The sequence below is a fragment of the Mastacembelus armatus genome, chromosome 8 (assembly GCF_900324485.2).
Source record: "Mastacembelus armatus chromosome 8, fMasArm1.2, whole genome shotgun sequence".
Classification (NCBI taxonomy): Eukaryota; Metazoa; Chordata; class Actinopteri; order Synbranchiformes; family Mastacembelidae; genus Mastacembelus; species Mastacembelus armatus.
Genome location: NC_046640.1, coordinates 15,392,925 through 15,419,529, shown reverse-complemented (window position 1 = coordinate 15,419,529; position 26,605 = coordinate 15,392,925). Strand labels below are relative to the sequence as shown.

The 26,605-nt window shown below is 39.6% G+C and overlaps 2 protein-coding genes and 1 non-coding gene across 6 annotated transcripts; all 3 read left to right on the top strand.

Moving 5' to 3' along the window:
- Positions 1 to 873: 873 nt before the first annotated feature.
- Positions 874 to 5,482, top strand: tedc2 (tubulin epsilon and delta complex 2). Of its 2 annotated transcripts, none has more exons than XM_026326267.1 (10): positions 874 to 1,117; positions 1,199 to 1,367; positions 2,202 to 2,260; positions 2,426 to 2,990; positions 3,107 to 3,160; positions 3,249 to 3,327; positions 3,536 to 3,689; positions 4,054 to 4,149; positions 4,907 to 5,100; positions 5,249 to 5,482. In XM_026326267.1, the coding sequence occupies exons 2-10, from the start codon at positions 1,264 to 1,266 to the stop codon at positions 5,390 to 5,392; spliced, it is 1,449 nt and encodes a 482-aa protein (XP_026182052.1). In that variant the 5' UTR covers positions 874 to 1,117; positions 1,199 to 1,263; the 3' UTR covers positions 5,393 to 5,482. The 2 variants fall into 2 exon arrangements, with proteins under 2 accessions (XP_026182052.1, XP_026182051.1); XM_026326266.1 differs by having other exon boundaries at positions 874 to 1,122.
- trnat-agu (transfer RNA threonine (anticodon AGU)) lies at positions 1,604 to 1,677 on the top strand. The gene has a single exon. It is a non-coding gene; the product is annotated as a tRNA-Thr (tRNA).
- Positions 5,483 to 7,749: 2,267 nt separating the features above from the next.
- ccnf (cyclin F) lies at positions 7,750 to 26,104 on the top strand. Of its 3 annotated transcripts, XM_026326029.1 has the most exons (18): positions 7,750 to 8,823; positions 8,935 to 9,155; positions 17,062 to 17,216; positions 17,381 to 17,487; positions 17,572 to 17,639; positions 17,817 to 18,013; positions 18,260 to 18,313; positions 18,697 to 18,801; positions 19,009 to 19,086; positions 19,561 to 19,715; positions 20,259 to 20,423; positions 20,648 to 20,771; positions 20,912 to 21,092; positions 21,266 to 21,353; positions 22,386 to 22,485; positions 22,589 to 22,722; positions 23,661 to 23,836; positions 24,194 to 26,104. In XM_026326029.1, the coding sequence occupies exons 1-18, from the start codon at positions 8,753 to 8,755 to the stop codon at positions 24,640 to 24,642; spliced, it is 2,628 nt and encodes an 875-aa protein (XP_026181814.1). In that variant the 5' UTR covers positions 7,750 to 8,752; the 3' UTR covers positions 24,643 to 26,104. The 3 variants fall into 3 exon arrangements, with proteins under 3 accessions (XP_026181814.1, XP_026181817.1, XP_026181816.1); XM_026326032.1 differs by lacking the exons at positions 7,750 to 8,823; positions 8,935 to 9,155 and adding an exon at positions 15,947 to 16,212 and having other exon boundaries at positions 17,065 to 17,216; XM_026326031.1 differs by lacking the exons at positions 7,750 to 8,823; positions 8,935 to 9,155 and adding an exon at positions 15,947 to 16,212.
- The last annotated feature ends 501 nt before the right edge of the window (positions 26,105 to 26,605 follow it).

Genomic DNA, 26,605 nt, shown 5'->3' with positions numbered 1-26,605 from the left:
GATTATTTTCGAATGCTGCATCAAAAACACTTACAATAATGGCTCATGAGAAAAGGCAGCAGGACATCCACCCTACTACTCTTTAAAATAGCAACAGGAGCCCAAATTCTAACATCATGAAAATAAGTAGATAATGATGAAATGATGATAGAAACTTGAGCTGGGGACACAATTTCTACCATAAAATCAGCACAAAGTGAGGAGATCAAGAAACATCATGAATACAATTTGTTTGTCATATAATAATCACATTAACAAGTCTTCTCACTGACACGGCCACAGTGCAGAATAATGCATATTTTTATGTAAGGAGCATAACTTAGATCAAATACTCTAGTTCACTTAGAAAGCAATAGGCCACTGAGAAGTCAACATACTTCAGTACTGCTCCTGTTAATACAACGCCTGATGAGTTTATGAATCTAATGTAGCTAATAATTTTCCCTGTTAATGGACAAGGAGAGCTGCAGTAAGAAGGCAGTGCTTCTTATCTAAAATCAAACCTCAGATGATTTACAATGTTATATAATCCAAATTATCAGCAACAAATTAGACAAAAGTCAGTTATATCTTGTTTACTCTCCTCTGCAATTACATATTTTAATGAAGGTTCTCAAAATAATACATATTGCTCTTTGGAGTAATCTCTAATCTCAACAAGAAGTGTACAGTCCTGATTGCTAGAAGATTCAACTTGCTTTTTTCTCTTTTTTAGGGTCCTTTTGTTTGGAGCACACTGAATTTGAATAATTGTAGCATAATTTACATATACTACGAAAAAAAAAGAGAAATGGTTGTAAATAAGACTTTTACTGCATCCGTGTTGGAGCAATAAGGAGCAGCGTCCCTGGTAGCTATGACAATTCTCGCGAGAACTGACAGCAGTTCTGGAGACAAAGCTGCAAAGTTTTTGGATGGCTGTAGCTAGTCTTAGTTTAAAACAATTAAAGCATTTATTTGCTCTGAAATGTCAGACCCGCGTTAATGCGGGTGATTCAATTATTTTTAACGTTTGAACATTGTGATTTTTTTTTTCAACAAGAAAGGGGAAAAGTGACTTCCGTATCCGTTAATGTTCATTTCGCGGGCCAGCACGAAACAATCGTCGCTTTAAGATGTGAGGTATATTCCAAATCATTTTGATAACTTGTCATTTTCTTTAAATTAAACCTGTACTAACGTTAACTCCGCGTTTAAGCTTATATGTGAACAGCTGGGTAATCGTTTAATAACGTCAACGCAGTGCGGCATCAAGACACAAGCATGTCACTGCTGTCCACGGTTGAGCAAGCTATCAAGTTATGCAAAGCTGAACAAACCAAGATTAATGACAGCATTCAGTTCTACGGAGAAATATTACAGTCCTTGTAAGTAACTGCACATTTAATAACTAGCGTTTATTTAACTGTTTTGAGCTTTTACGTTTGTCGTAAATATACATTATACAGAGCCTACCTCTGATCCAAGTTTGGTGTAATGCACTCCGAAACATTTGTGGTTGTGTTCATGTTTATAGGTTTGTGTTAAAGCGAGAGATATCCCTGTGTCGAGACGCAATAGTACCAATGTATAACAAGAATATCTGCGTCCTTGATGCTCATCTGGCGCTGTGGCTTAGTTGGTTAAAGCGCCTGTCTAGTAAACAGGAGATCCTGGGTTCGAATCCCAGCAGTGCCTTTTAAAGTAATACACGTTTGCATTTCCATTTTTGTTAAAAAAAAAAAAAACGTACGGCAATAAACGTTGCAATAAGTTTGAACAGTTGTAACATAAACAAAATTGATATAAAGACAGTTTTTTACAAAATTATAAAACAAACCTGATATTTGCAACCTATAAATATAGACAGATATTTTTGCTTATTCTTTAAAAAAAACTGAAAATGTTTACAAAAATAATATAATGAATAATTTATTTTTATCTGTGAACTTCATACAAATCTAGTAACTAGAAAAAAATGGAGAAAAAAATAAAGTCAGTAATTGGTGCATTTGGTGTTATACTTCAGAAAGAATTTAGGACTGATCAAATGACATCCTGATGGTATATTAGTGACTTAATTGGTAATTGATGATGGCTGTATGCTTTTATTTAATAAAATCTGAACTGTTAACGGAAAAGTTTTTTAAAAATTGCACCTTTCTTTTTAAACTTGGAGTTCACTTGTTAACACTGAAAGACACATGCATGTTTTTCAACAGAAGACCGCAACCCAATAAAGACTCTAAGGAGACAGAATGTGCAGATGATGCTGTTACAGGTACATTTTTCTTTATTTACCAGCTCATGCTCATTGATCAACACAAAAGAACTGAAAAGCAGAATTAAACAAAATTTAAATTTCTTTACACAGTGTATATAAAACAATTTTCTATTTCAATAAATGTTCATTGTGTAAATCATGTTTGCATGCTGCTGAATTCAGACACAAGTACCTCACCAGGGGAGAAGGAAGATATGGAGTTGCTTGAACAAGCACTGGAGAAAGCCCTTCGGGTTCGCACTGGCTCAAGAGCCTCTAAAGAGGACACCAACAGAAACAAGCAATCTGGACCTCGAACTGAACCAGGTGCTACATATGTGACATCGAAAGATGTAATGCAGTCATCTGCAGCTTCTAAAGGAAGTCATACTACCATCAGATCAACCTCAATGACAACACAAAAACTGCACAAAAAGCATGCATCATCAGCGTCCTCCACACTAGGCTCAAGACCTACAGTTAGCTACAATCCTGGACAGTCTAAAGCTACAAGTAATAGAAACATAATCCAGAACCCCCCTACCTCATCAGCTGGAGTTGTGCATGCAACTGAATTGCAGGCAGCAAAGAAATTGAAACAGGCTGGTTCAGTGTCTGGCTCTCGTGATCACATCTCAACCTTGAACTATAAAAGGAAATCTCTTAGAAGCAATGTGCTGAGTGATAACACCGTGCCTATTTCACAAACAGATGAGTCTGGAGCTCATAGTTTGCCTCAACACAATGGGTATGTTTTTACACAGTTGGGGTATAAAAAAGTGCTTTGTCAGTCACAATTGGAAGTGGTGAATATATGTTTTCTTTGCTATGATAGTTATTCTGTTTTCCTTCGCTTTATGACAGCATACTTCCTGAGCAGATAGCAAAATGGAAATCTTTAAAGAGGAAGCAAAACAGGTGGACATAATCAGTTTGTTAATTTTATGACAATATTACACTTCAGTTTTGTGCTGGAATTAAGATTCTTTCTCTACTTTATCTTTAGGTTGTGGGACAAAGTTATTGCTGCACAAAGGAATCCTGTGCCTGGGAAGTGTCACTTCATGGAGAGAATGAGAGCTATGGTATCCTTCCTTTTTCTAGCGAAGCACTTCAGAATGGGCTGGGAAGTCTTAGAAATGTTTTCCATGCTGTGTCATGCTGGACCTGGGAATACAGTTACTACTACTGATTGCTAATAAGCTGCTACAGGATATTAGAAGTCCATATTTCTAAATGATTTGTACATTTTCTTTCCTCTAAACATTCATTGTGTGCTTTTGACCAATCTAGTTTCCCAAGGATTGGCCATGTGGTAGCCCAGATCAGACCAGGGCTCTTGTCAACAGGCTGATTCACCAGGTGCATGACATCACCCAGCACTGTCAGACTATCGAACATATGGCCAAAGATCCAAGGGCACAAGTAGAAGCGGCCACAGAGATTGGTAAAAATCTGAACAGAATTGCACATTCACAGACAAAAATAGGAGTAGAGGGATAAGGAAAGATAAAGTAAATCGATGACACAAGAGTGTCAATGAGAAGATGATAATTTGGGATGAAACTTGGGATGTTGGCTGGAAGTGACTTTGTGAGAGCCACTTACATATATATCAGTGTTAAGCCTTTCCTCCACCAGTGACACTTAAGGCTGTGAATCATGCATGAAAACTGTTTTCTGTAATTGTAACAGCTACAATGACTGCAAACATGAAGCTGATTAACATACTGTAATCTAAGTAACTCCACCTGCAATTATGATGTCTTGGTAGTTTTTAAATATTTTTTTTACCATATAATTCTGTACAGGTGGTGAGGAACACAAGTGTGATTCAAATTTGACACATGAAAGGTTACAGGTGAGCGCAGCAGAGCTAAAGAACTGTGCAGACCAAGCGAAACAAGGTAGGAGTCCAGTTTTACCATAATGTTATATATCCTGTCTTTCCCAAGCATGTGTTCTGTCCAACAAGAAATACACGTCAACCTCATTTTGGTAATAAGCAGGAAAAACACATTACTAAAATCATTTATTCCATAGTGCAAAATATGTGGGCACAGATGGAAAAATCACATGACCCAACAGAATTATGATGTCAGGGTATGACTCAGTCAGTACCTACAGTATGTAACATGGTATAATTTCCGTTCACTCCCATGATACAATTAGAGAGGGGGCATTTTGTTTATGTTTGTGATTATAGCTCCAGTGCATCAAATCTATGTTACTAAAGCCAGTGTGAGAGAGAACCTTACAGTAATTCCTAATTTCCTGCTCAACCTATAGACCTCCTTCTGGTGTTGTAACCACATGCTTCTAATTTAGCATCTAGCATTCACGATTTAGGGTTTTAGGTCATAGCAGTTTATTTTTTATTTAGTTGTGATGAATGTAGTGTGCTAACAAGCTAATGCAGCCTCTACGTCTTGGCGTATGGAAACTGTAAACAGAGCTGCAGTGAAATCTCAGTGCCAGATCAGTACTTTCCTCAACAGACCATCCCACCCCCCCCACCCCAATACAGTGGGGTTTTAAAGCCATCTCTACTGATGTGGCTAGGCAAGGGCCTAGCTATTTAAAGCTGAGGCAGCAGAGTAGAAAAACATTTTAGGGTACGGTTGCTCCCATTCACACTCTAAAAATAACTTTATTTTCCATTAGAGTGGGAAGTATGGAATCGATGGAGGCCAGAGGGAGGTTGTCTGTGCCCCACTGGAGCAAATGGTGTATGGGGAGATGGGGTGGTTGCAGCGCTGCCCTTGACTATAACCTACACAACAGAAGCAGAGCTCAGAGAGCTGGAGAAGCTGAGAATGCGGGTGGCACTGCTGCAACAAGAGATTTACCTTGAACAGGTAGGGATTATCTTTTAATCCCTTGATAAATTATAAGTACATCAGACACTTGATCGTGCTAGTTAATGAGACAGTCTGTGTTCTGTTAAGTACTGGTTACTGCCTACTAAAACATAATGTGCTGACAGCCTTTCCTCCTTTGTGACAGGCTCTGCTGGACACCCTGTTCCCTCAGCTTTTATCTATAGTACCTGGGCTTCACTGTCCCGACCCCAGCGTGCTGAGGGACATGTACTCCCTGCTGGGTGAAGGAGGGGAACATTTTCCTGCCATAGTCCTGGACTCTGACTGAGCACAGAACATACAGTCTTACACTGATTACCTGTGTATAAGGTTCTCTGTCTTCCCCCATTTATACACAAAAGAGAAATAAACTATTGCACACAACTGTCACTAAAATGCATTTCAGTGCCAAACCAATATCATTCTACCACATAAAAAAACAATATTATAAAGTTCTAATAAATACAAGGTATAAAATATAATATTTATTATATAAAAATAAGATTAATTGCAGGTACATTATATTGGATAGCTTCAGACTAAACAGGTGTTTCCAATAAAGTGGTAACTCTATGAATCAAGAATATACGTATTATTATGAAAAATCTTTTTTGAGGTTATGCTGTCAATATTCAGTGTCTATGTAATTTGGCTGACTGAAAAATATATTGCTTTGTTACAGTTTAGTCACTGTCCTATGGAAATGGTGTACTTCCATCAGCCTACCTATGCACTTAAAAAGCCCTGCTTTTAGTTTTTTAGCAATGGATTTTTCACTTTATCCAGTGGGTTTTTAAATTGTTTATTTTGCTAGGGATAAGCCATAAAGGAACTCGTTTGACAAATGGTTTTCACTGGAGAACAACTGATAAATAGCTGTAATATTAATATACATCTTTATGTCACACACAATATACCAGAATGAGGCAAAGGGAGAGTACAGTCTGGGCATATTTAATTATATGTATTACATAAAAAAAACTATCCAGATTACTGTGTAACAGGGAAACCATAATGTGGTGGAGTCAGTGCCAGCAGGTGGCACTCCACTCACAATGTGTGACCACAAACACGTGAGCATGTGTTGCATTGAAATGAATCAATAAATTTGATCTTGAATTTTATCTACAGTTATGAGGAGAAATGAGACTAGTTTTTCTAAAAGTGATGGGTACCAATCAGCATCCTTATAAATGTCTGTTGGCCTGCTGGTCTGTGGTTTTAAGTTGGTGGAGGAGGTGTCTCACGATATCTTATTCCTGTCTTTCATTTAAACAGCAGGTCACAGTGTTTCTGCATACGATAGGTATTTAAACAGCAGGTCACAGCGTTTCTGCACATGATAGGCTGGACGTTTATAACCTGGCATACATAGATAAGTGTCTTATCTATCATTCAGATAGATAAGACACTTGGGGATAATACTGTATTTTTATTAATTGGTAATTGTTGTTTTTCCTGACACGAAAGGCCTTAGGCCTAAAAGACAAATGACTTGTGGATGGCATAGGCTGTGCCAGACTGGGCAACAGGTGGCGCTGGGTTTACACAGCAGGACGTGGGTGTTTGAGCCCTGCTGCACCATCCCTCATGTACGCACAAACAGGGACATGCACACCCAAAGCCAGCTGAGTCACAAAGACGATGCACTTGGGGGGCTTGGCTCTTAGCATGCCACAAGCTGAAAATGGCATGTTTCCCCGAGGAGAGGAATAAAAAGATTAGAAAATGGAGATGACCGTTATAGCCTCAGATTGTTACCTGTGTCTCGAGCAACAGGAGCACAGTAATTCAAGCAACTGCTCCTATCTTAAATAAATACTGGTAATATAGATATACTGTATGTTTGCAAGGCCTCCTCTGTTCGCCACAAGTGTCTCACCATTGTGAAATGTAGCCAAGTCGTCTGTATGGAACTGTGCTGCAGGCTTCTGGTTCAGCATTACAGTCTTGGCTCAGTGTGTGTGAACAGAGTAAAGGAGGAAGCAGGGAAGCATCACTGAGATCATGTCAACTCACACAGGTCCCAGTGGGAGTGGCGCCTACGTAATTCAGCCTTCCAGTGAACTGCATACATCAGCTGCTGCCTGGATCTCACTGCAGCAGAGCTTTTCCACTCCCACCAACATGGCCTGGTTCTGCCCAGGTTACCCATGTCTCACGCGTTGATCCCAAATTTCTCACGCCTCTTTTTGGCATGTATTGGAAGATCCTAGGCAATTTTACTTTCCATGGAGGAAGGTTACATTTTTTCCCATCTCTGCAGTGCTGTATGTCTCACATACTGTCACACAGAAAGGGGCAGAGTTGAATAGCCTTTTCATTGCCTCACACATTCTTTCCCTACTTGTTCACTTTTTTCACCCTTTTCATTTTCACTTCTTTTAGCCACAGCAACACTGGTGTCTAAAAGCACATCCACAGAAACCAACTGGTGCTCCCAAGAATCCACTTCTCTCCCTCAAATGCCCATTGCTCTTGAACTTCTCTTTTCTCTTGCAGACCTGGCGCTCACACATTCCTCACTTCTCCTGTTTTACTTCTCTTTTGCTCAGACTCATTAAGTCAGCATGGTCATTAATTAGGCTATATTAAGGTTTATTATTTAATTTCCCCACCATTCAGTTGGTCTATGACACTCTCCTCTGTCAAGTTGTCTTTTCTGCCAATGTGAAGAATACCATAGACCAATTGTCCTGTGCATAAAAACATGTGGCATATGTCAATAATAGGTGCATGTTAATCTGATGCTGTGTGCCTTGTGGGCTTCAAGGAGTAAGAATCCTCTGAGCTAATTATGAGTAGGAAACCTGTTGCTAAGCTGTAGTCAAACCAGTGTTGTATAAGTACATAGATATAACTTTCAAAACTAGAAGATAATAACATAGACATTTATCTGTGTGTATACATTTAGCTTGGAGGGGAAAGATAAGTAAGTTTTGAGGAGAGCTGTCTTTATTCTCCTGGAAGCGAGAGACAAGCATACTGGGGGATTGATTGCTGCTACGTTGCCTTTCATTCAAAAAGGACTGGCACCGGTAGTGTGTGTGGGTAGGAAATGAGTGGGGGGTGCCTGTGTTTCTGTCATGTGTGGGCATGCTTATTAGTGTATTTACACAGTACACCTCCTAACAGTACACCTCCTACAAATCAGCCACATAAAACGAGGCTAGTGTGGGTAATCATGGGATTTCGGTTCGATGTTGATGTCCACGCAAGACCTGGTGGGGTTTAATGGGAGCACCGTTACCGTGTAATTGCCATATGGAGGTGACACATCTGTGCTGTTGATGTGCAGAGAGAGATTCCCCTTATCCCATACATATATGGAAATAGTAGCTCTACAGTTGGAAATGAGGGATTTCCAGTCAGCAGTAGGTTTCTGTATTCCCTAGATGAAAAACAGCAAAAAAAAAAGACTGCAATTGAGAGCCAGTGAAGGGGAGATGAAGAAAAGAGAGTGGTTAACTCTTCTCCCCTCCCCCTTCCTGGGTTTTATCAACCCCCATTCTCCCTGCTTTCATGTTTGACGTCACACAAAAGAAGACCAATCACTGCATTCAGACTTCCCTGTTTTTTTCTTTCCTAGCTCCTCCCATTCCCATAGACGCTTATATATTCCCAGTCACTACATTCAGCAGAGTGTACAATGTGTTGCCAGAGATCCAGCAGGCAGTGTACAGAGAAACAGCCAGAAAGGGAGGACGAGAAGGAGAAAGTGTGAGTAGATTTCAGAGCTGACTTAAAAGCCTTCATCTGACACACACAGCATTCCTGATTTAGCCATTTCTCTGGTTTTCTAAAGACCTTTCTCTCTTTCTATTTCTCAAGGCCAGAGCTAACTATAAACGGGATCCAAGAGGCCAGCACTGCAGCTTGGTTGCAGGATCCACCAGTCCACACCACCAGGATGGGCTGTACAACGGGCCACCTGGCTTGCCCACCTCAGCCACAGACCAACTCTGGGCAGGAGGGTCAGTCCCTGGAAGCTGGTGGTGCCAAAGTCCCTGAGGTGCTCTCCTCTCTGGAGCGTCTGTCCCAGGCCACTGGAGGTATGGAGAAGTCATGGTATCGCTGCATCTTTCCCTTTGGAATCATCTCTTTGGTGATCGGTGTAGCAGGAACTGGGGTGACCTACACCTATAATGACCTGCCTCAGACTAAAGTGGTGTCTGTGGTGTTACTTGTCATGGGTTTTTTGCTGTTACTGATGGCAACTGCATGTTGGACTGTTCACAAAAAGAAGAGAAAGAAAAAGAAAGAGGGAGGTTCATTAACCTCTGAGCAGTGTCCCCTGTGAAGCACATGAGGAAAACAGTTATAGGGATTTGAAAGCAGAGACTTACCCAAGGCTGGGAACTCCCTGGCTTTGCTAAAGCAGCTGCCACTTTACCTTCTCCCAGTGACATATCCCTTCTTCTTTTTAATCACAGTTTGGCTCAGCTCATATTGGAGTGAACTGAGTAATCCGAGAATGGAAGGACAGATAGACATAACACTGAGTATCTGTTTGGTCTGTCAGCTTTGGACCATTTCAGATTGGTAAGGAGGGATCATCATTGCCTCACATGCTCTTTTATCAGCAGGTGTCCAGTGTCAAAACAACCTCAGAGGAGACACACAAATATGTATTGCACATTGCATGCATATTTACATGCATGGATACATGGCATTCACAGTTCTCACTCACATATTCTCTAGAAATCAGTCTGCGCAGACACCTAACACGCTATGTAGAGCTGCTGCTGGAGTCAGTGCTGGCGTCATTAGGCACGTCAGTCACAGCATTCCTCCTTCCTGGACAGGTGACTGTCCAAAAGGCCAGAAGTAGGCCAAAGACGGCAACCTGATACCCAGCTGAAAAAGCAGTGCATCCACGTCAGCAGCCAGCGTCATTGACTTGTCCTGTGACACCGCTGCAATGTTGTGGGGGCTTTTTTTACGCAATGAGAGAGTGGAACTTGAGTCCAACAGGATCTTAGTGGCATCTGTGTGGATGATGAGCTGGAGAGGGTAGAGGACCTGCTGTGGATTTCACTGCTTAGCAAGAAAAGGTTTGCACATATGACTATATACATGCCAAGCAAGAGAACCTTTCAGTGAAGTAACCTACCCTAAAAGACTTTTTGTAGCTTCCGCTTCACATTGCAAAGGAGTGCTGCACTGACTTTCTGACTGGCTGACTCTACTCCACTCCGTGTGTGAGCATTTTCACACAGACTTGTGTCTATGTGGGGTACCCCAACTGTACGTGAGGTAGGCCAGGATTACTGAAGGACACTGCCCGAAGGGACATGCCACTGTGGGGACACTTTGACTGATCCTGCTCCCTACAGCCCCTCCCGTATAGTGCCTTGAGCAAGTACTCATGGAAAAAGTCTCTCTTGCATGCCCTTGTTTCTATCTTAACTCCTGAGAATTTCCTCCTTGCTGTCTCTCTTCACCCCAACAGAACTCTCCACATTCATCCTATGCCTTCCCCATTCTATATCACCAGTTTCTGACATCAGCTCACTCATTTGCCCATTGTGATATAGCCCTTAAGTAAATCTGTACAGCTATTTGATACACAAATGAAGACACACAAATACATTTAATTGTAAGCCTTGTAATTCACAGACATTTGTATTTATCTCTGCGCCAAAGAAAGTGCATTAATGTCTTTGTTGTAGTGGAAAGCGTACTGACTGAGTGAGTCGGAAATCCCTTTCTCAGTCTGGAACTAGTGTACAAGGCTGTTCTTTACTGATTTATGTTTATGCTCTAAGTGACTCTGGGGTTTCCCTTTCTGACACTTTTTCTTTCATTGGATGAATGTAACTGCACTCAGCTCCAGTGTATAGGTGCTTTCTATTGGTTTGTGTGGTCTCACAGGATGAGACACACAATGGCATTTTATTATTGTCTTAAACATTCTGGTTTCTGTCACTGAATGTAACATGAATGTGCAATGTACAGAATGTATAAAAATAGAAAGGAGGCCAGACCAGTGGTTTTAAAACTTTTTGTGTCCAAATCACACAGAAGGGCAAGCTAAAATCTTACGACACACCTATATTAATAGCCATGCAAAATAGCCTCTATAAAATGTGATATCACGCTTTATCACTCTGTAAACATTTATTTTTATTTACTGATGCCAAATAAAAATCGACAAATGACTATATTAAGCATGACATATTTAACAAAATAATTCAAGAATACATTTGAAACTTCAGTTGATCAACACACACATTTAAACCAGACAGGTCACGTTGCAAAATATTCTAAAAATTACATGTGGCTGTCACAAAATTCCAAGGCACACCTGGACTTGCACATCATTTGGGAACCACTGGTCTAGACGGTGTACCTTCATGTAAAGAACTGTGTACTAGCATAGTGTCCTTTACCCTTGAGATTTATCGTCTGCTGCATCAGTTCTGGCAGCTAGATTAGTGATGCTTGTTGCTGAGTAAAATGTGTCTATGCATCCAGAGGTAGCAGTTAACACACAATGCCAAAGATGGTCCTGGAGGGCAGGTTTCCAATTACAAAGCCGCAATTACCTGTCTGCTTCAAAAGGCATGTTATGATCAGTCATTTCTTACACATTTTTTGAAGCTTTGGATGTAATTTGATGTTGTGTTGCATACTGATTGTCAAACTCTTGTTAGTTTAAACAAATAGACGGAAAAGAAGAAGCGGAAATGAGGAGGTAATGGTGGAAAACAAAAGCTGAACCTATGACATCATTCCATTCACTTTTATGTGAGAGTAGGGAGCTTCCAGATTGGGATCGCCCATCCTGAACAGAGCAGTATTATTCCTGGGAAACATAACACATTACTGGCTGCAGCATTGAAAGTGCCAAGTTAACTAAAGTTGAGTAAGCCTTAGTTTCTTTCAAGGTAGTTTTCAGAGGAAACGTACATAAAGGGTATTTATGAGTGTTTTTGTTTCGCTTAATGCTGCAGTATCATACAAACAGTGAGACAAGAGAAAAGCCTTAGTATTACATTACATTGGATTATGACTGTGACAATGTAGCAGGCTGTCTCCCTTCTCTGCCTGTCGTTCTCTGCTATTATGGATCTGTTCACTTGGGCTAGTGTTTGCCTTTATAAGAGGACCTTAAAAGCATTAGGTTTGAATTTATGGGGCTTAAATATTGTAGATGCACCATAAACCACGATCAAAAATGTTTATGTTCAATTACTGATGAGATCATTAACTGTGCACTGTTTGTGATGGTAGACAGAAGAGATGTGAGAATACACCGTCTTTGGTTGATGCTGCTTCTGTTGCAGCTGCCTAGACGAGTATATGATGTTTTCCTCAGAGAGACAGAAAGACATTTTGTGGCACTAATCTAGAGGCTGTGAAAAACAAATAGAGTGAGAGAGAAAAAGAGTGCAAAAACCAAGAGGAGTGAATTATACACACTATTGATTTCTCCTCAGATTTGGCTTGTGCATCAGTGCAATTTTCACATGTATAGTACACATTTACCATGTATTACACTGTGGTTGCATAATTGTACTTGTTAATTTACAAATTATATTGTGCCAGTGGGTTGACACTAAAATTTGATGGCGGGCAATGAAAATATGTTTGTAAGAGATGTGAAGTGATTTCCCTTCTGCCTTTCAAAAAATTAAAGGGAAAACTACCTCTCTTTGCTGCAGGGGAAATATGTCCCTCACCCAGCAGACAGCCATGCTGTCTGTCTATGCTGTTCGTCACTCCTGTCAGTGACACAAAATATATATGTTTGTGTGCCCTGAAATATTTGGTGCTGTATATATGACATTTTTTTACTGTAAATTTCTACTTATATGTAAATTTTATTTGTTGAATAAATGTCATGTGAACACTGTAGTCTGTGATATTCTAGCTTGTAGTTTGAAAAGAAACTCCCCAATCTATTAAATATAATTGTGTGTTATGGTACTACTTTGCTTTGGAAGGTTTTTCAAAAACTTCTCAGTGGTAAAGGCAATAAGCACTATTCCCAGATCTGGAAGAACCTCTGCACAGGGCTGAAAATACAGACAGCAAGTTGATAGTGAGGAGGCGTTAGTAACACTGTTACTTGTGATTGTCACTACACCACTGTTTACATAGAACATAAGAAATATATTTGGTTGACAAGACCACCTGAGCTTCCTCTGTGCTTGGGCGTTCTATGCTGTATATAGACGCATTGCCATGTTCTGCCCTGCCAGCTTAGATGACTTGGTCAGGCACCTAAAGGCATGTGGAATCCTCTGGTTGGTAATAAAACCTACTGGCTGTCATAAACCAGAATAAATGACACCCTCTAGAGGCAACAAAAAACATAAAAAAATAAGGGCATAATATAGTAATACAGGGAAACAACCCTGTCAGTGATATCTGCATCAAATTATCATAAAAGTCTTTGTGAGTATGACTCCTAAAACTGCTCTGTTCACCAGGAGAGTATTTTATATTTGATGAGAATGAACATGTTGTATCATTCAGTGGCAGTTATACTGGGAAACGGCTATGGGTGTGTGTGGGGAACATTATATAGGTCTGGTTACAGGGTGACGGCCAAAAGAGGCAAAGTGCAGATAGAGGGGAAGTGGTCAGTTGGATTGCTAAGGTCAGCACAGACTACTGGAAACCACATGGGAGTCATGCATCTGCCTCAAAATCTCCAGGATTTGTCTTCAAACCAAAGTGTTATTTTGGTTCAATCATACAAAACTGACATCATTTAAAAATGCAAAGACAGAAACATGCAGCTAGCAAGTCTGGAACTGAGCCATACTAAGGCCTGATGACTGTTTATGTTTTATTCAAATTCCTGACCAACAGCATCTGTGAAGAAGACAGTTCTCTCTGTGTATTTGACGTATCTCTGCCTGCTGTTGGTTCTAAATGATACATTCACAGAGGGAAGGTGCTATATTTCAGTTCTGCTTCAGATATTATGACACCTGTTTTGAAGGCAAGTGTAAATGGAAATCACACACCTAGCCAGGCAGGCAAAATGAAATTGCTGTCTCAATTGAGGTGTTGTAATAGAAACATTAGGAGCTATTGGATTTAATCACTCAGAGACTTGAGAGCACGAGAATAACATAACACTGTCACAGACACTGAACACTGATTATTTTTGGATAAGCATAAAAACAAGCAAAAAGCTGATTTCTCTATGCTCTTGCTATTTCCATATTTTCTATTTTTCATCTGCTGTCTGTCTCTTTCTACCTTAAATGTCAACATTTATTTCACAAAGGCTTTTTAAAAAAAAAAAGAAAAGTTCAGCTGTGTGTTTGATTAATTAAAACCCTGCAGCATTAGAGTAGCTCATTTGAAGTAAGCTGCTCAGGTGTGAAGTCGCCAATCTCCTATCAACATCAGAGATCAAACTCTGTTACGTGGGCGGCAGCATCTTCATAATGACACTTCTTTGCTTTTTTCTGAGATAATGCAAAGAAATAATGAATGGTTAGCTAACAGAGGCTATGAATTTCTCAGCACATTAAGTATAGTTTTATTGCTAAAATTATTTTTAGGTTAAATGCACTGACCCATTTCTTTTTCCTATAGCCATTACTGGTCACTTTGTGTTTTACTGAGAAAATAGTTGAGATGGGTTAGAGTTTCTATGGAAACAGTGACTGAATCCGGTTGAGGATGTCACAGCCCATGCCCCATTTGAGGTCACTCAGCTACAAGATAATTTGATCATGCAACGTTTCCAGTATAAAATGCAACAAGAGTCACATGCCTCAATAACTATAAATCAGAAATTTGTTTTCTTTATTGACACACTGAAGTTGACATTTATATAAAAAAATAACATATAAAAAAAATATTAAACATTCTTTGTTTTAAATAAAAAAAATAATTTCTCCTCTATTCTTCTTAAATGCCATTAAACACTAACTCTTACAGGTGATGATGACAATAGGTCAGCAGGTGATGCACTGATCAAGGCTGAAAGGAACAAGTGATTGCTAGTAGTAGTGAATTCTGCTTATTTATAACCATCTTCAAAAGACCAATCAATCAGACAGTATTCAGCAAAGAGAGCAGTCTATTTATTGACAATGGTAATTTTAACACAACGGTTTAATCAGTATGTAATTTCCTCAAAGGCAGCTGCATCAGAGGTCATTCAGCTATTCAACCATTCTGTTGCTTTATTGGTTTATATCTGGCACAAATGACTTAGTATGTTTTTAGTGTGACAGAAATATTTCTGTGCTGCATTACAAGGAACACATCAATAATCAATAATATGGTTTGCCCCTTCATGGCTTCATTAGTTGCACTCTACCTTTATTCACACATACTGTAGTCATCAGTTTGCTTGCCCTTCTCTTGATTAACCTTCTGGCCATTTAGCATCATAGCAATTTAATGTGGATTTCCTGGCTTCCATATCTTGTGGCACAGTCTGCAAATGTTAATATGCAATTGCTAGAATATCACAGTGTTCTTTCCTTCTCTTACTTTTTAATCATGTTGAAACAATATAGATTGGGACTGTGCACCTGTCCCTTTAAACGGGTTACCTTTAAATGGTATTGCCTGTTTAACTACATTTCCCACAATCTACAATTAAATAGGTGGGTCTGTAGAGGAGCTTTATAATTGGATCAACCAATCAAAAACATTCACTGGCGAGCGCGTACTTCGAAATTTTGTGACGTTGTCCAACGAGCTTCCGAGATTTTACAGTTTATAAAATCCAACCAATCGGCTCCGCTCTATATCATATTGCCCAATCAGAGATCCACTATGTGTTTGATGGGCGGGATCGGTTTCGGCCAATCAGATTGAATATAGAGTTTAAACGGTGAGCGCGGGCGGTCCCAGAGTAGTTTTGGGGAGGGTTCAACTATTGAGGACGCGTGCTTGAATTTGAATTAAGGCAGTAGTTTACGCTATTAGTCTACTGCTACAGCACAGCAGAGGCAGTAAGCTGTATTTTAACACTGTATATCTTTTTATTTGTTGAAACAGTCTGTAAGTGTGTAGGTTTGATATTTCCAAGTATCACTACAGCATTTAAATCGCTGCTCGGTGCTGTAAGTTAGTTAACTAGCTAACTGCTTGAGGACAGATCACTGCTTGCAATGAAAGCCGGTGGTAAGTTTTTGTTACTTTACTCAACTTCAAGCTGCTCTTTCTACCAGGAAAATAAAGATGACTTAACGTAAATCAGATGTTTTTGAGCCTGTTTTTAAATCCTGACCTTTGACAGAGTTAGCACCGGTTACTAGCCAACATAAACGTTATCTGGGGTAGCCATGGATTTCTCCTGTAAGGTACTGTCATGTAGATTAATGTTAATGCTAGCAGTAACGTTATTTATAAAAAGCATATCATCTCATGCCATGATGAGTTTGTTGTAATTATTTTACTGATTAATAAAATGTTAAACCTCACGAAACCTTGTCGAGACTTAACGTTAACTAAGTTGTATTTGGACGACAGGAGGGAAATTTGGGCGCTCACTTAGTTTGACTTTTCCTTGTGAGATACTCCGTTCACTTTTACTAGATGGATGGCTGTTAATATTTACAGCTATTTAATGTTATTGTATAATACTGCGTCCTTAGTTTGATGCTTCTTTCCATGGATTTAAGCATTTTTAAGCACAAGGCCTGTCTACAGCACCTAAAGTTAAATTTGCATTAATGACTGTGATGCCATATTCTTAAGATTTGTGTGCTAACATAGCTTAACTTAGGTTGCCACTGGTCACTTTTAAATGAACTGCACATGAGGTTATTGGTTTGACATTAAAGTGAGAATTAGTTTGCCAGGTTTGCACTAAGATGTGAAGTACCTTGGACTGATTCTGTGTCCACACTACAAAATGTCCCTCCCTGTCTACTGTTTTCTGCAATGAATATGGGAATCATGCTAACAAATGGAGACCTGCCTGTTAAAAAATATATACATTTTCTAAGTTTTAATTCTTTTTCCCTTCAGTAGTTCACTGCCGCTGTTCAAAATGTTACTCAGTTCCAACACGGAAAAGGGTCCGTAAGCGAACTCCAGTCCTAAACTTGCTCTCTCTACCTGAGGAGGTCCTCCTCTGTGTGCTCAAGTGCCTCTCACCTGAGGATCTGCTGTCTGTCAGAGCAGTGAGTAAACACACCGAATACACTGGAGCACTACTACACTATCACCAGCTTAATTGTCTCATGTTATTCCTGATTTGCTCTGGCTTAACATCTTGTGACCACCTAATTTAATGGGTCAGATGTTTCTTGTATTTGGAGATCAATTGTCCCCACATCTGTTACAGGTTCACTCCCAGCTGCGTGACATTGTTGACAACCATTCCAGTGTATGGGCTAGGGTCAGTTTCAAAGACACATGGCCATCCCCTAACACCTTATGGCTATTTGAAAGGTACATTTACTCTTGTTTGATTTAAAAAAATGTATTGTTGCTCATTTGCATGGATATTTACTTGACATCTCTCACTTCCTTTAGAGCTGCTGAGAAAGGGAACTTTGAAGCTGCTGTGAAGCTTGGGATTGCATATTTGTACAATGAAGGACGTAAGTTAAACACTTGACAGCTTCCTAATTAAATTCTTTGTTTTTCATCCTGCGTGGTAATATGTTTAAAGACAACCCTGGTTAAATAAAGTCAAAGGAAACTAGGGGATATAAATCTGTTGATCAATGCTCTAAGTGATTACAGCTCTTCACCTGTGCCTTCTTTCTCTCCTCCAGCTTTGTTGAGTGATGAGGGGAGAGCCGACGTATGTGGTCGCAAGGCCTCTCATTTTTTCAGCCTGGCAGAGAGCCTGCGCTCTCCCATGTCAGATCCCTTTATGTGGGTGTTCATCCGTCCACCGTGGTCACCTTCTGGCAGCTGCTGCAAGGCTGTAGTGTTTGACCATCTCAAGGCAGAGTGTGTTAGCAATGTGGTAGGTTTTGCGATTGTCATTTTAGGGCACATGCAAACATGGTTTCTTTCAAAGTAATCATTCATTTTTAGTTTGCATCAACAATCGATAAGCAGTGATAATGCTCAGAAATCTGGTATTTTCTGTTGTTAATGCAAGTTTCATGTACATGGCAATAAGAATATCATTATTCTAAATAGTTTATTAAAAAAATAGGACTGCGCTGATTAGCAATTATTTTCTTTTCTTTTGTTCATCAATATACAGGAGAAGAGAGGTCCCTTACTGCATTGTTTGGCCAGAGTTCTGCAGCTGTTTGATGTGAGTATGAAACTGACTCTGGGCTTGATTGTCAGGGTGTGGTTAGCTCAGTTTCTGTTGGACTCTAATCAGTACAGAATTTTAGTTTAGAATTGCTGTCACATGGTACTGTCCAGTTAGTCATTAGCAGATAAAATAGGTATTTAGTCCTCTTCATATAACATAGCTGTTGCCTAACATTTATTATTTTTGTTACTCACAATCCCAGTGTGGTTTTTTTTTTTAGCATTAAGAGAAATATTTTCAATCAGCTTAAATTTTCAGATTTGTTTTTGAGGATCTTGTAGATGAAACAAAACTTGAATGCTTTGTTACTGTGTAGGAACAATTTATCAGTTTGTCAAGATTAGGAATTACAGTCTGAAATATTGTTTCATTTAAAGGAGGATGAACGACGCTCATATGCCATAAATGTACTGGAGGAGTCTTCGCAAGCTGGCTGTCTACAGAGCTCCTACCTGTTGTGGGAGCACAACCGTAAAGCAGCTGTGAGTCTGGATCTTTGTTTTAGCATGACTCTCAAAGTTGCTCTTGAAAACATTGAACACAGTGTTTTCTTCATTGTCAAACACAGGGAGAAGGCCAAGTAAATTGCTAAATATTTTACTAAATGTAGAAAATGGTTTTGCAAATGTAACAATTTTCTGATAAGGCTACACCTGAAAATTGGGAAATGTTTTGTGTTTAAATTTCAGATGGCAGATCCAGGCAGGTACCTCCAGTGTATCCGAACTCTCAGGGACTATGCTGGAAAAGGATGCTGGGAGGCACAGGTGTGTTATTGTTGTCTTGAGCCATTACGGTAATACATTTTTTTGTGTTCTGGTGAATTTTTCCTTTGTCAGTCTGCAGCTTTATTGTCCTTTGGTTGTTCGCTGTAATAATACAAAAGACACAGAGTTTTGTCTTTTGACGACTTTTCATGTCATGTTTTTGTTTGATTGGTCTTTTAAATTTCCCACTCAGTCTTTTATCCATAGTTAGAGGTTTTTGTCATTCAAATACTATCAGGCAGTGTCAAGAGGTCTTGACAGTTGTTGACATACATTTTCCCCCTTTCCATCAATTTTTAAAGGCCAATCTGTTCTACTGAGTCACGAAAATATGACTAATCTGAATCACAAGCTCTGCAATTACAGCAGTAAACTATTGTAGTACTCAACGTGATTGTTTTCTTTTTATTATGAAGCAATACACAAGCTCTCAATCCATTTTAAACACTTTAACACACTCTTTTCTTTCCCCAGCTCTCCCTGGCCAAAGAGTGCAGCAACGGGAATCCATTGGGTTTGGAGGCAAAAGCCTGCTCTGACTTAGTGGCCCAAGTCTTCAGTTCTTCTAACCAGACATTATGGAACGGAGCTCAGGCTGTTCTCAGACGAGACATTAAGGACTCTATGAGGTAGACAGGAACAGAAACTCTACCATGGCATTACTGACATGATTACAGTCTGCTGGTGTAATAATATCCGCAATTGAATGTTCCTGTTAAAGTCATTTTGATGACTCACTGTTTTGATCATCTTAGCTTTCTTTAATGACATTGTTAAAGAGTATATGAAACAGAACACCAGCCAGTGTGCTGCTCAGAGGCTTCCTAGAGCTGAAAGTGAAATATTGTCCATCTAAGGCAGGGGACATCATAAATAGCATTTAGTTAAATTTGAAGTTGTGATTTGGTCATCATGACTGGATGAGGCAGGGCTCAGCTTGTTCAGGATGACTTGTTTACGCTTGTAGAAGTTAACATTTACCCCAGATCATGAGAGCTCAGTGCTCCCCCCCTCTCATTTCAGTGTAGTGGTGTAGTGCTTCACTTTTAGATCACATCAAGATCTCTTTTTTTTTTTATTTTTTTTTTTATTAAAAGTCTAGAATTGGGAGGAACATTTTCAAGTCACGTGATCTCTAAATTTTACTTATTTCTCTGTTTCTGCCTCTGTAGGTATATCCTGGTGGATTGGCTTGTAGAGGTGACCACCATGAAGGACTTCTCTAGCCTGACACTTCATGTGACAGTGGGTTGCGTGGATCGGTACCTGGCTCTGCGCTCGGTTCCCAAAGCTCGCCTTCAATTACTGGGTATCGCCTGCATGGTAGTTTGTACTCGGTGAGAATGCAAATTTTCTGACACATATTTTTTTCTTTTTTTTTTTTTAAAGGCAAATCTTGTATTTTGACTAAGGGATTGTTTAGGGACACCAGCTTTGATGCTGGAGGAATTGGAAATATGTTATGGCTGTTTACAAAGGGGAAGGTATAGGTAATAGTGAATCAGTTGTAAAATCCTTCTTTTTGTTCTATATTGACCATGTTTGGTTCTTTTCTTTTCAGCTATATCAGTAAAGAAATCCTGACCATACGTGAAGCTGTTTGGCTCACAGACAACACCTACAAATATGAGGACTTGGTTCGAATGATGGGAGAGGTCGTCTCTGTGCTGGAGGGAAAGATCAGAGTGAGTACAATTCCACTTCTTTTGCAGCATATATTATTTAAATGAATAATTATCTGGCAATATTCAGGGGAGTGCAACCTGTGAATTTGAACATAGAAGTTTTTTTTTTTTTTTTTTTTATAACCTTTACTTACCTTCAGAGCCCAACACTGCTAGACTATGGGGAGGTGCTTCTGTCTTTGCTCCCTCTGGAGAGGCGGACCACTCATCTGTTCAGCTACATCTGTGAGCTGTCACTGCTCTACTCTGCTCTTGCCACATCACCACCTGCCAAACTGGCCTGTGCTGTATTACTGCTTACACGAGCGCTACATCACTATGGTAATTACACTCATTAACAGGCACACAAACCATAGAGCATGTCTGTTTGAAAAAATTCATTTTTCACCCTTTTAAGTGATAACACTTAATGAAAATAGTCTTCAAAAGCAAACATAATGCAAAACTTCAGTTTAGTTGTAAAGATGACTTATGTCTGTGGTCCGTCTCTTCAGCTCCCATCTGGCCCAGCCATTTAACTGACTACACAGGCTTCTCCAAGCAAGACATTGTGTCCCTTTCTGTGCTGCTCTATGTCAAGTGGTAAGTTTCTTACTTGTGTTTTTTAACTGAGTTCATAGCCAAGCAATTAATTTGTTTCATACTTTCTCATGTCATCCAGTCTCTCAGGTCAGGCTCAAGTCAAGTGCTCAGCCATGAGATCAGTTAATAATGAAAAGAATTATTGTGGTTTTATCGTGACCTAGGAAGAGAGAACCAACATAGATATTGTATCTTGAAAGACACATTTCAGTTTTATCCTAAAATAAACCTTATTTGCTGTGACCTCAGAAAAAGTACATTTCTTTTCGTGATCAGCATAAATCACCCATGGATTTAAAAAAAAAAAACAAAACACTTAGGATCACAGAGGGGCTGAAACTGATTCCAGCTGACATTTGCCAAGGGGTGGAGTACTGAACAGGTTGCTAGTCTTAATTTGCATTCATTTTGATCTGTAGTTTCTTTTATTCACAGCAGAGAAATGAAGATGGTGGTGGAGCTATTAATACTTAACAAAACTGACTCACACATGGCTGCTACCTCACTACTTTCAACCATGAAAAGAAATAACAATTGAATGATGATGGCTGTTTTCTGCATTGTTTACAATGTTTAGTGATGAAGAAAATGGATGGCCATTAAGGTTTTTAAGCAAACGTGAAACCCAGACAGATGCAGTCACACAAGAGTGTAGGAAGCATTTGTACTCTAGAAGTGTGTGTGTGTGTGTGTGTGTGTGTGTGTGTGTGTGTGTGTGTGTGTGTGTGTGTGAGGGTGTGTGTGTGTGTGTGTGTGTGTGTGTGTGTGTGTGTGTGTGTGTGTGTGTGTGTGTGTGTGTGTGTGTGTGTGTGTGTGTGTGTGGGGAACCATCAGTGACTCGGCATCTGAGACACAATAGCGTGCCTCAGGATGAGTCACTTTGGTAGGTGAGCATTGTATTGACAAATTGTAATTTTCAAATGGGCAAGTAACAAGATTTGTCCTCCAGATTATGGAGATAAAGCAGGGAAAGAGGATCAAACTGAATCATTTTTCATATCTCTGTTTCCCCCTCCAACTCTCTTTCCTCAGTTTCAGTCAAGATGTTCCTAAAGATTACAGGCATGTGTCTCTTACTGGAGTTAAGCAACGGTTTGAAGATGAGGCTTACCAGCATATCAGCAAAGAGAAGGTACTTCAGTTTTGTTCTCTCTCTACTGGACTTTTGCAGTATATCTCTAATTGGTTCTCTGAATTTAACTGGTCATTGGTTTTTATTCCATGACCGTCACAAGGTAATGGATTTTAAAGAACTGTGTCAGATCTTGGAGATCCCTGAGGTGGCGCCTCAGATGGAGCCTCCCAGTCCCACTGGTCAACCAGCAGACATCCACACCTTCCTTGCCTCTCCATCCAGCACCAGCAAGCGGTAAGCCAGTTAAAACACATAGGTTTCTCTTTACAAAACAGTACAGCTAGGTGATATTAAATACAGTAAGTGGGTGTGAAAATATTAAAATATAAACCAAAAGCTGATAAAGTGATGGACAGCCATAAAAACAATTATATGGACTCCTTTTAAAATTCTTTCAAGCCTATGGTTTTGTATGGCCTAGTAGCTTGCTGTGTCTTTTGACATCACTATTGTATATTGTTTTTCAGTATGTCCATAACCTTGAGCTGTTTTCATTATCCAGCATCTTTACATTATTTTTATTGCTATTGGGGGCTTGGCTCGTTATTTTTGAACTGAGCCAGAGTGATGGAGAGATAGAGGAGACTAGCAATAAAGGTCAGCAGTGCGACTAGATGTGGAGGTTTGGTTTTACTTTAGTCCGGTAGGCATGGACAACATTTACCAAGTGTCTTACTTTTTTTTCTTTTAAGTGCTTCTAAATGATGAGAAAACAATAAAACTTTATTGTTTATAGTTATCTTTATTGTACCATAAAGGTGGAGAACACCAGATAACAACACTTACTTGAAATGAAACACCATGTAATAAAACGCAACACACAATTTAAGAAATACACATAAGACCACCATATAAATTTCCATACAGGTAGATATGTTCATTGCGCTCTAAATGACCAGTAATTTCCTTTAAATCCCTGAAAATACAGTTAAAGTTATGACAAATAACATTTCAATTTATTCAGTTATAAGATGCAACTTATTAACTGACAGTAAAATGACCAGTGCTCCCACCTCTGTTCGTGCTCATTTAACAGTTGTCCTTGCTGAGTCTCCTGTGCTCTGTGACAAGCAGACTTGTGAACCATCTTGTCCAGAAGGTGTTTGTTTGTGCCATCTGTGAGATGCTTGAGTGACTCACTTTAACCCACTCTTTGCCCACTTTATTCCAAGGCGGCGTGATGACAACATGGAGGCCCACAGAGCCAGCTTTGTGGCCACGCCCACAGCAGAGCTGTCCAATCAGGAGGAGATGCTGCTGGATGACATCCTAGACTGGAGCTTAGACACTTCCTGTTCTGGTTATGAGGGGGACCAGGAGGAGAGCGAGGGAGAAAAAGATAGCAATTGTGAGTATGGGGGTGGGATGGAAAAGGGGGCTGGGGCTAATTTATCCCAAAGTGATTACTAGCAGTCTCAAAGGGTGTCTTTCTGTAAAGAATACAAATGAACTAATCCATATGTGGAGGAGAATAATGGATGAGTCAGTCTTCCAGTACTACATAATGTGACTAGAGATGACTCAGCAGCTGAAATGTCCAGTACAATCAACCAGCAAATACATTTAGGCCTTCATACTATGCAGGCTTACTGTCATGGACAAATGTGGCTGGATGCCAATAACTGTACAGAGTGTGTTGGGGTTTGTGTAAACTTTGCTCAGAATAAGTTATTGCTCTAAACTGACACCTTTTATTTTTCAATAGCTTCAATGGTATCCATCAAGCTGCACCCGCTGACTGATGAAGACAAAGGACAGGAGCACTGCAGAGCCTTGTCCAGTGATGATGACAGCTTCTGTGAAGCAGTAAAAGAGGTGAACATGGATTGCCAAGGCCAGGAACCACTTTCCGTCTCTACAGAGCTTCACAGTTCAGGATACTCCTCTGTCCAGAGTATTAGCCCCTCATCCACATGTTCCTCCTCCTCCCTCCTGCCTTGCACATTCAGGACCTTTACCACTTCTTTAGGTGTAGCTTCTGCTAATGCCCAGCCAGGCTTCCGCCTTTTGGTGCCTATGCAGAGGCCCCGGGGTACCTCCAGCAAACAAGTGAAGAGGAAGAACTCAGCAGCTCATAGTGGAGGTGAGGTCGAAACAGAAGAAGATGAGGAGAGGGAAGAAGACACCTGTTCTGTGGGGTTTCTGAGCATCTAGACAGTGTTAAAGTTTTATGGCCCCAGGCTGTTCACATGCCACCTGCTCAGTCATCATATTCCAGCACTTCTTTGAGTTATTGATGCTGTTCCTGACTTCTGTCAGTCTGTACTGGTCCAGCAACTGCCAGAAGACCAAAACACTTTGAGCTTTAAGACAAGAAAGAGAAAAAATACAGAAATATGACTTATCTGGGCAACTTGCATTTCTTTTGTAATACATTTCATTTATGTGTTTACAGGTATGGTGTGATAATATACCTCTAATCAACCTTGACTTAGCTCTGAAACCACTGGAACATGACTTGACTTTCATCAGGACTGTGCTCAATAGTTGCCATATCTGTAGTTTTTACAGCCTATTAAGGCCTCTACAACAACCTATCTCAGATCTTATCACATAGTTATAAGAAATTAAACCTCATGGACTTTTCGGGAAAAATGTTCCTTTTGATTTATATTTCAAAAACATGTTGTCTGATATGCACTGTTGGTACAAGATTCTTTGTATTTGTTGAATATTATCAGTAGATGACTGCTATCATCTATCTGACACAAATGTCTGCATCTGAAGCCTAGAAAAATATGATTGTATGAATTCTTATTGTTCAGTTTTGTCCTGCGTTCTACCTGCCAAAGGTACTGCGCCAGTGTCTTTTGTGATTTCAGGGGCATCACCTTAAAAAGAAACGGAACTATGAAATGATTGTTTTAGCAGGCTGCATCATCTACAGTCATTTACACGTATGCAAGTTGTGCTTTGATAAATATTTTCATCAATATTACTTAAAGAACTTTTAGCACACTAATCTCATCAGCAATATCAAATAGATGACTCTGATGTACTGTATGTTCAGTAAAGTGTGCTGATAATGGAACTAACAATCACCAGCTGGATGAGCATTGTACAAATGTCAATTTATAATCCAGATGTTTGGTGCTGCACAGTCATTAACTGTTCTGCTGACATGTAATGAGGCACCCAATGCAACATGAAAGAGTTAACATGCTGAAAAGTGAAAAGTTGTACTTTACCCATTTTTCCACCCATCTGAATTAGGTCTAGCACTTTTATCATCATAGGAGAGCAATTCTGTTAAAAGTGTAACAATGTCGATGCTTGAACAATCAATACTAAGCTTTTCTGAATGGATTTGTTTTGCCTCCTTAGAGAGAAATGGAAGTTCGGACACTAAAGGAAAAGGAAAGTACTCTGCCTCAGTCAGGACATAGAACATGTTTAGAAGTTGTGACTGACTGTAAATAGATTTTAAACTTACTTCAGTCTGGTTATCTCCTGTGTTTTATACATGTACATAGTGCTATATGTATAAGTGGGGGGGGAGAGACAACAGGTCACTATTACTTGAAATTGTTTTTGCTTTGTTCCAAAAAAGGCAGTTGTTTTTTTTTTTGTGAACCTTCTGTTTTTCTATAGAATGTTGTTTTGCAAAAGACCTGAATATGTATTTTTTTTGTATTGACTCCAAATAAAACAAGCTATCATGCAAGTAGTGCAAATGCAGGTAGTTGATAGTATTTTATGTTTAACCCACCACACAAAGAGCTTAATTTCTAATACATGTCCTCTGTTTCCTAATTACTGGACTATTTGGCAGGATGATAGGCAGTTGGCCTATACCCACATACTGCCAGTGACAGGCATAGTTTTTTTTTCATTGAAATTAATTTGTAACACTGAATTTCGTATCCATGGATAAAGTAGACACATCTTGGCACTGGGGACGCTGCACTATCTACAGTTCCAAGTTCGATACTTGTAGTAATGTTGAAGATATAACTGCATTTGAGCAAATACAATCCCTGTAATAAACAATTCAGGGGAAACTATTTGAACATTTACTGAAAATAAAAAAAGGAACTATAGTTTCGATTGCGTTGGACACAGCAGTTTTGTTTCACTATACAAACAATGAATCTATGTGAAGAGTTTAGATCAATAA

Coding starts and splice junctions, on each gene's coding strand:
- tedc2 (XM_026326267.1), top strand. CDS start 1,264: ATGTCACTGCTGTCCACGGTTGAGCAAGCTATCAAGTTATGCAAAGCT. Junction 3,161..3,248: donor TTAAAGAGGAAGCAAAACAG/GTGGACATAATC, acceptor CTTTATCTTTAG/GTTGTGGGACAAAGTTATTG. Junction 3,328..3,535: donor TGGAGAGAATGAGAGCTATG/GTATCCTTCCTT, acceptor TGACCAATCTAG/TTTCCCAAGGATTGGCCATG.
- ccnf (XM_026326029.1), top strand. CDS start 8,753: ATGTGTTGCCAGAGATCCAGCAGGCAGTGTACAGAGAAACAGCCAGAA. Junction 18,014..18,259: donor CAGAGTGTGTTAGCAATGTG/GTAGGTTTTGCG, acceptor ATCAATATACAG/GAGAAGAGAGGTCCCTTACT. Junction 21,354..22,385: donor GTGCTGCTCTATGTCAAGTG/GTAAGTTTCTTA, acceptor CTCTTTCCTCAG/TTTCAGTCAAGATGTTCCTA.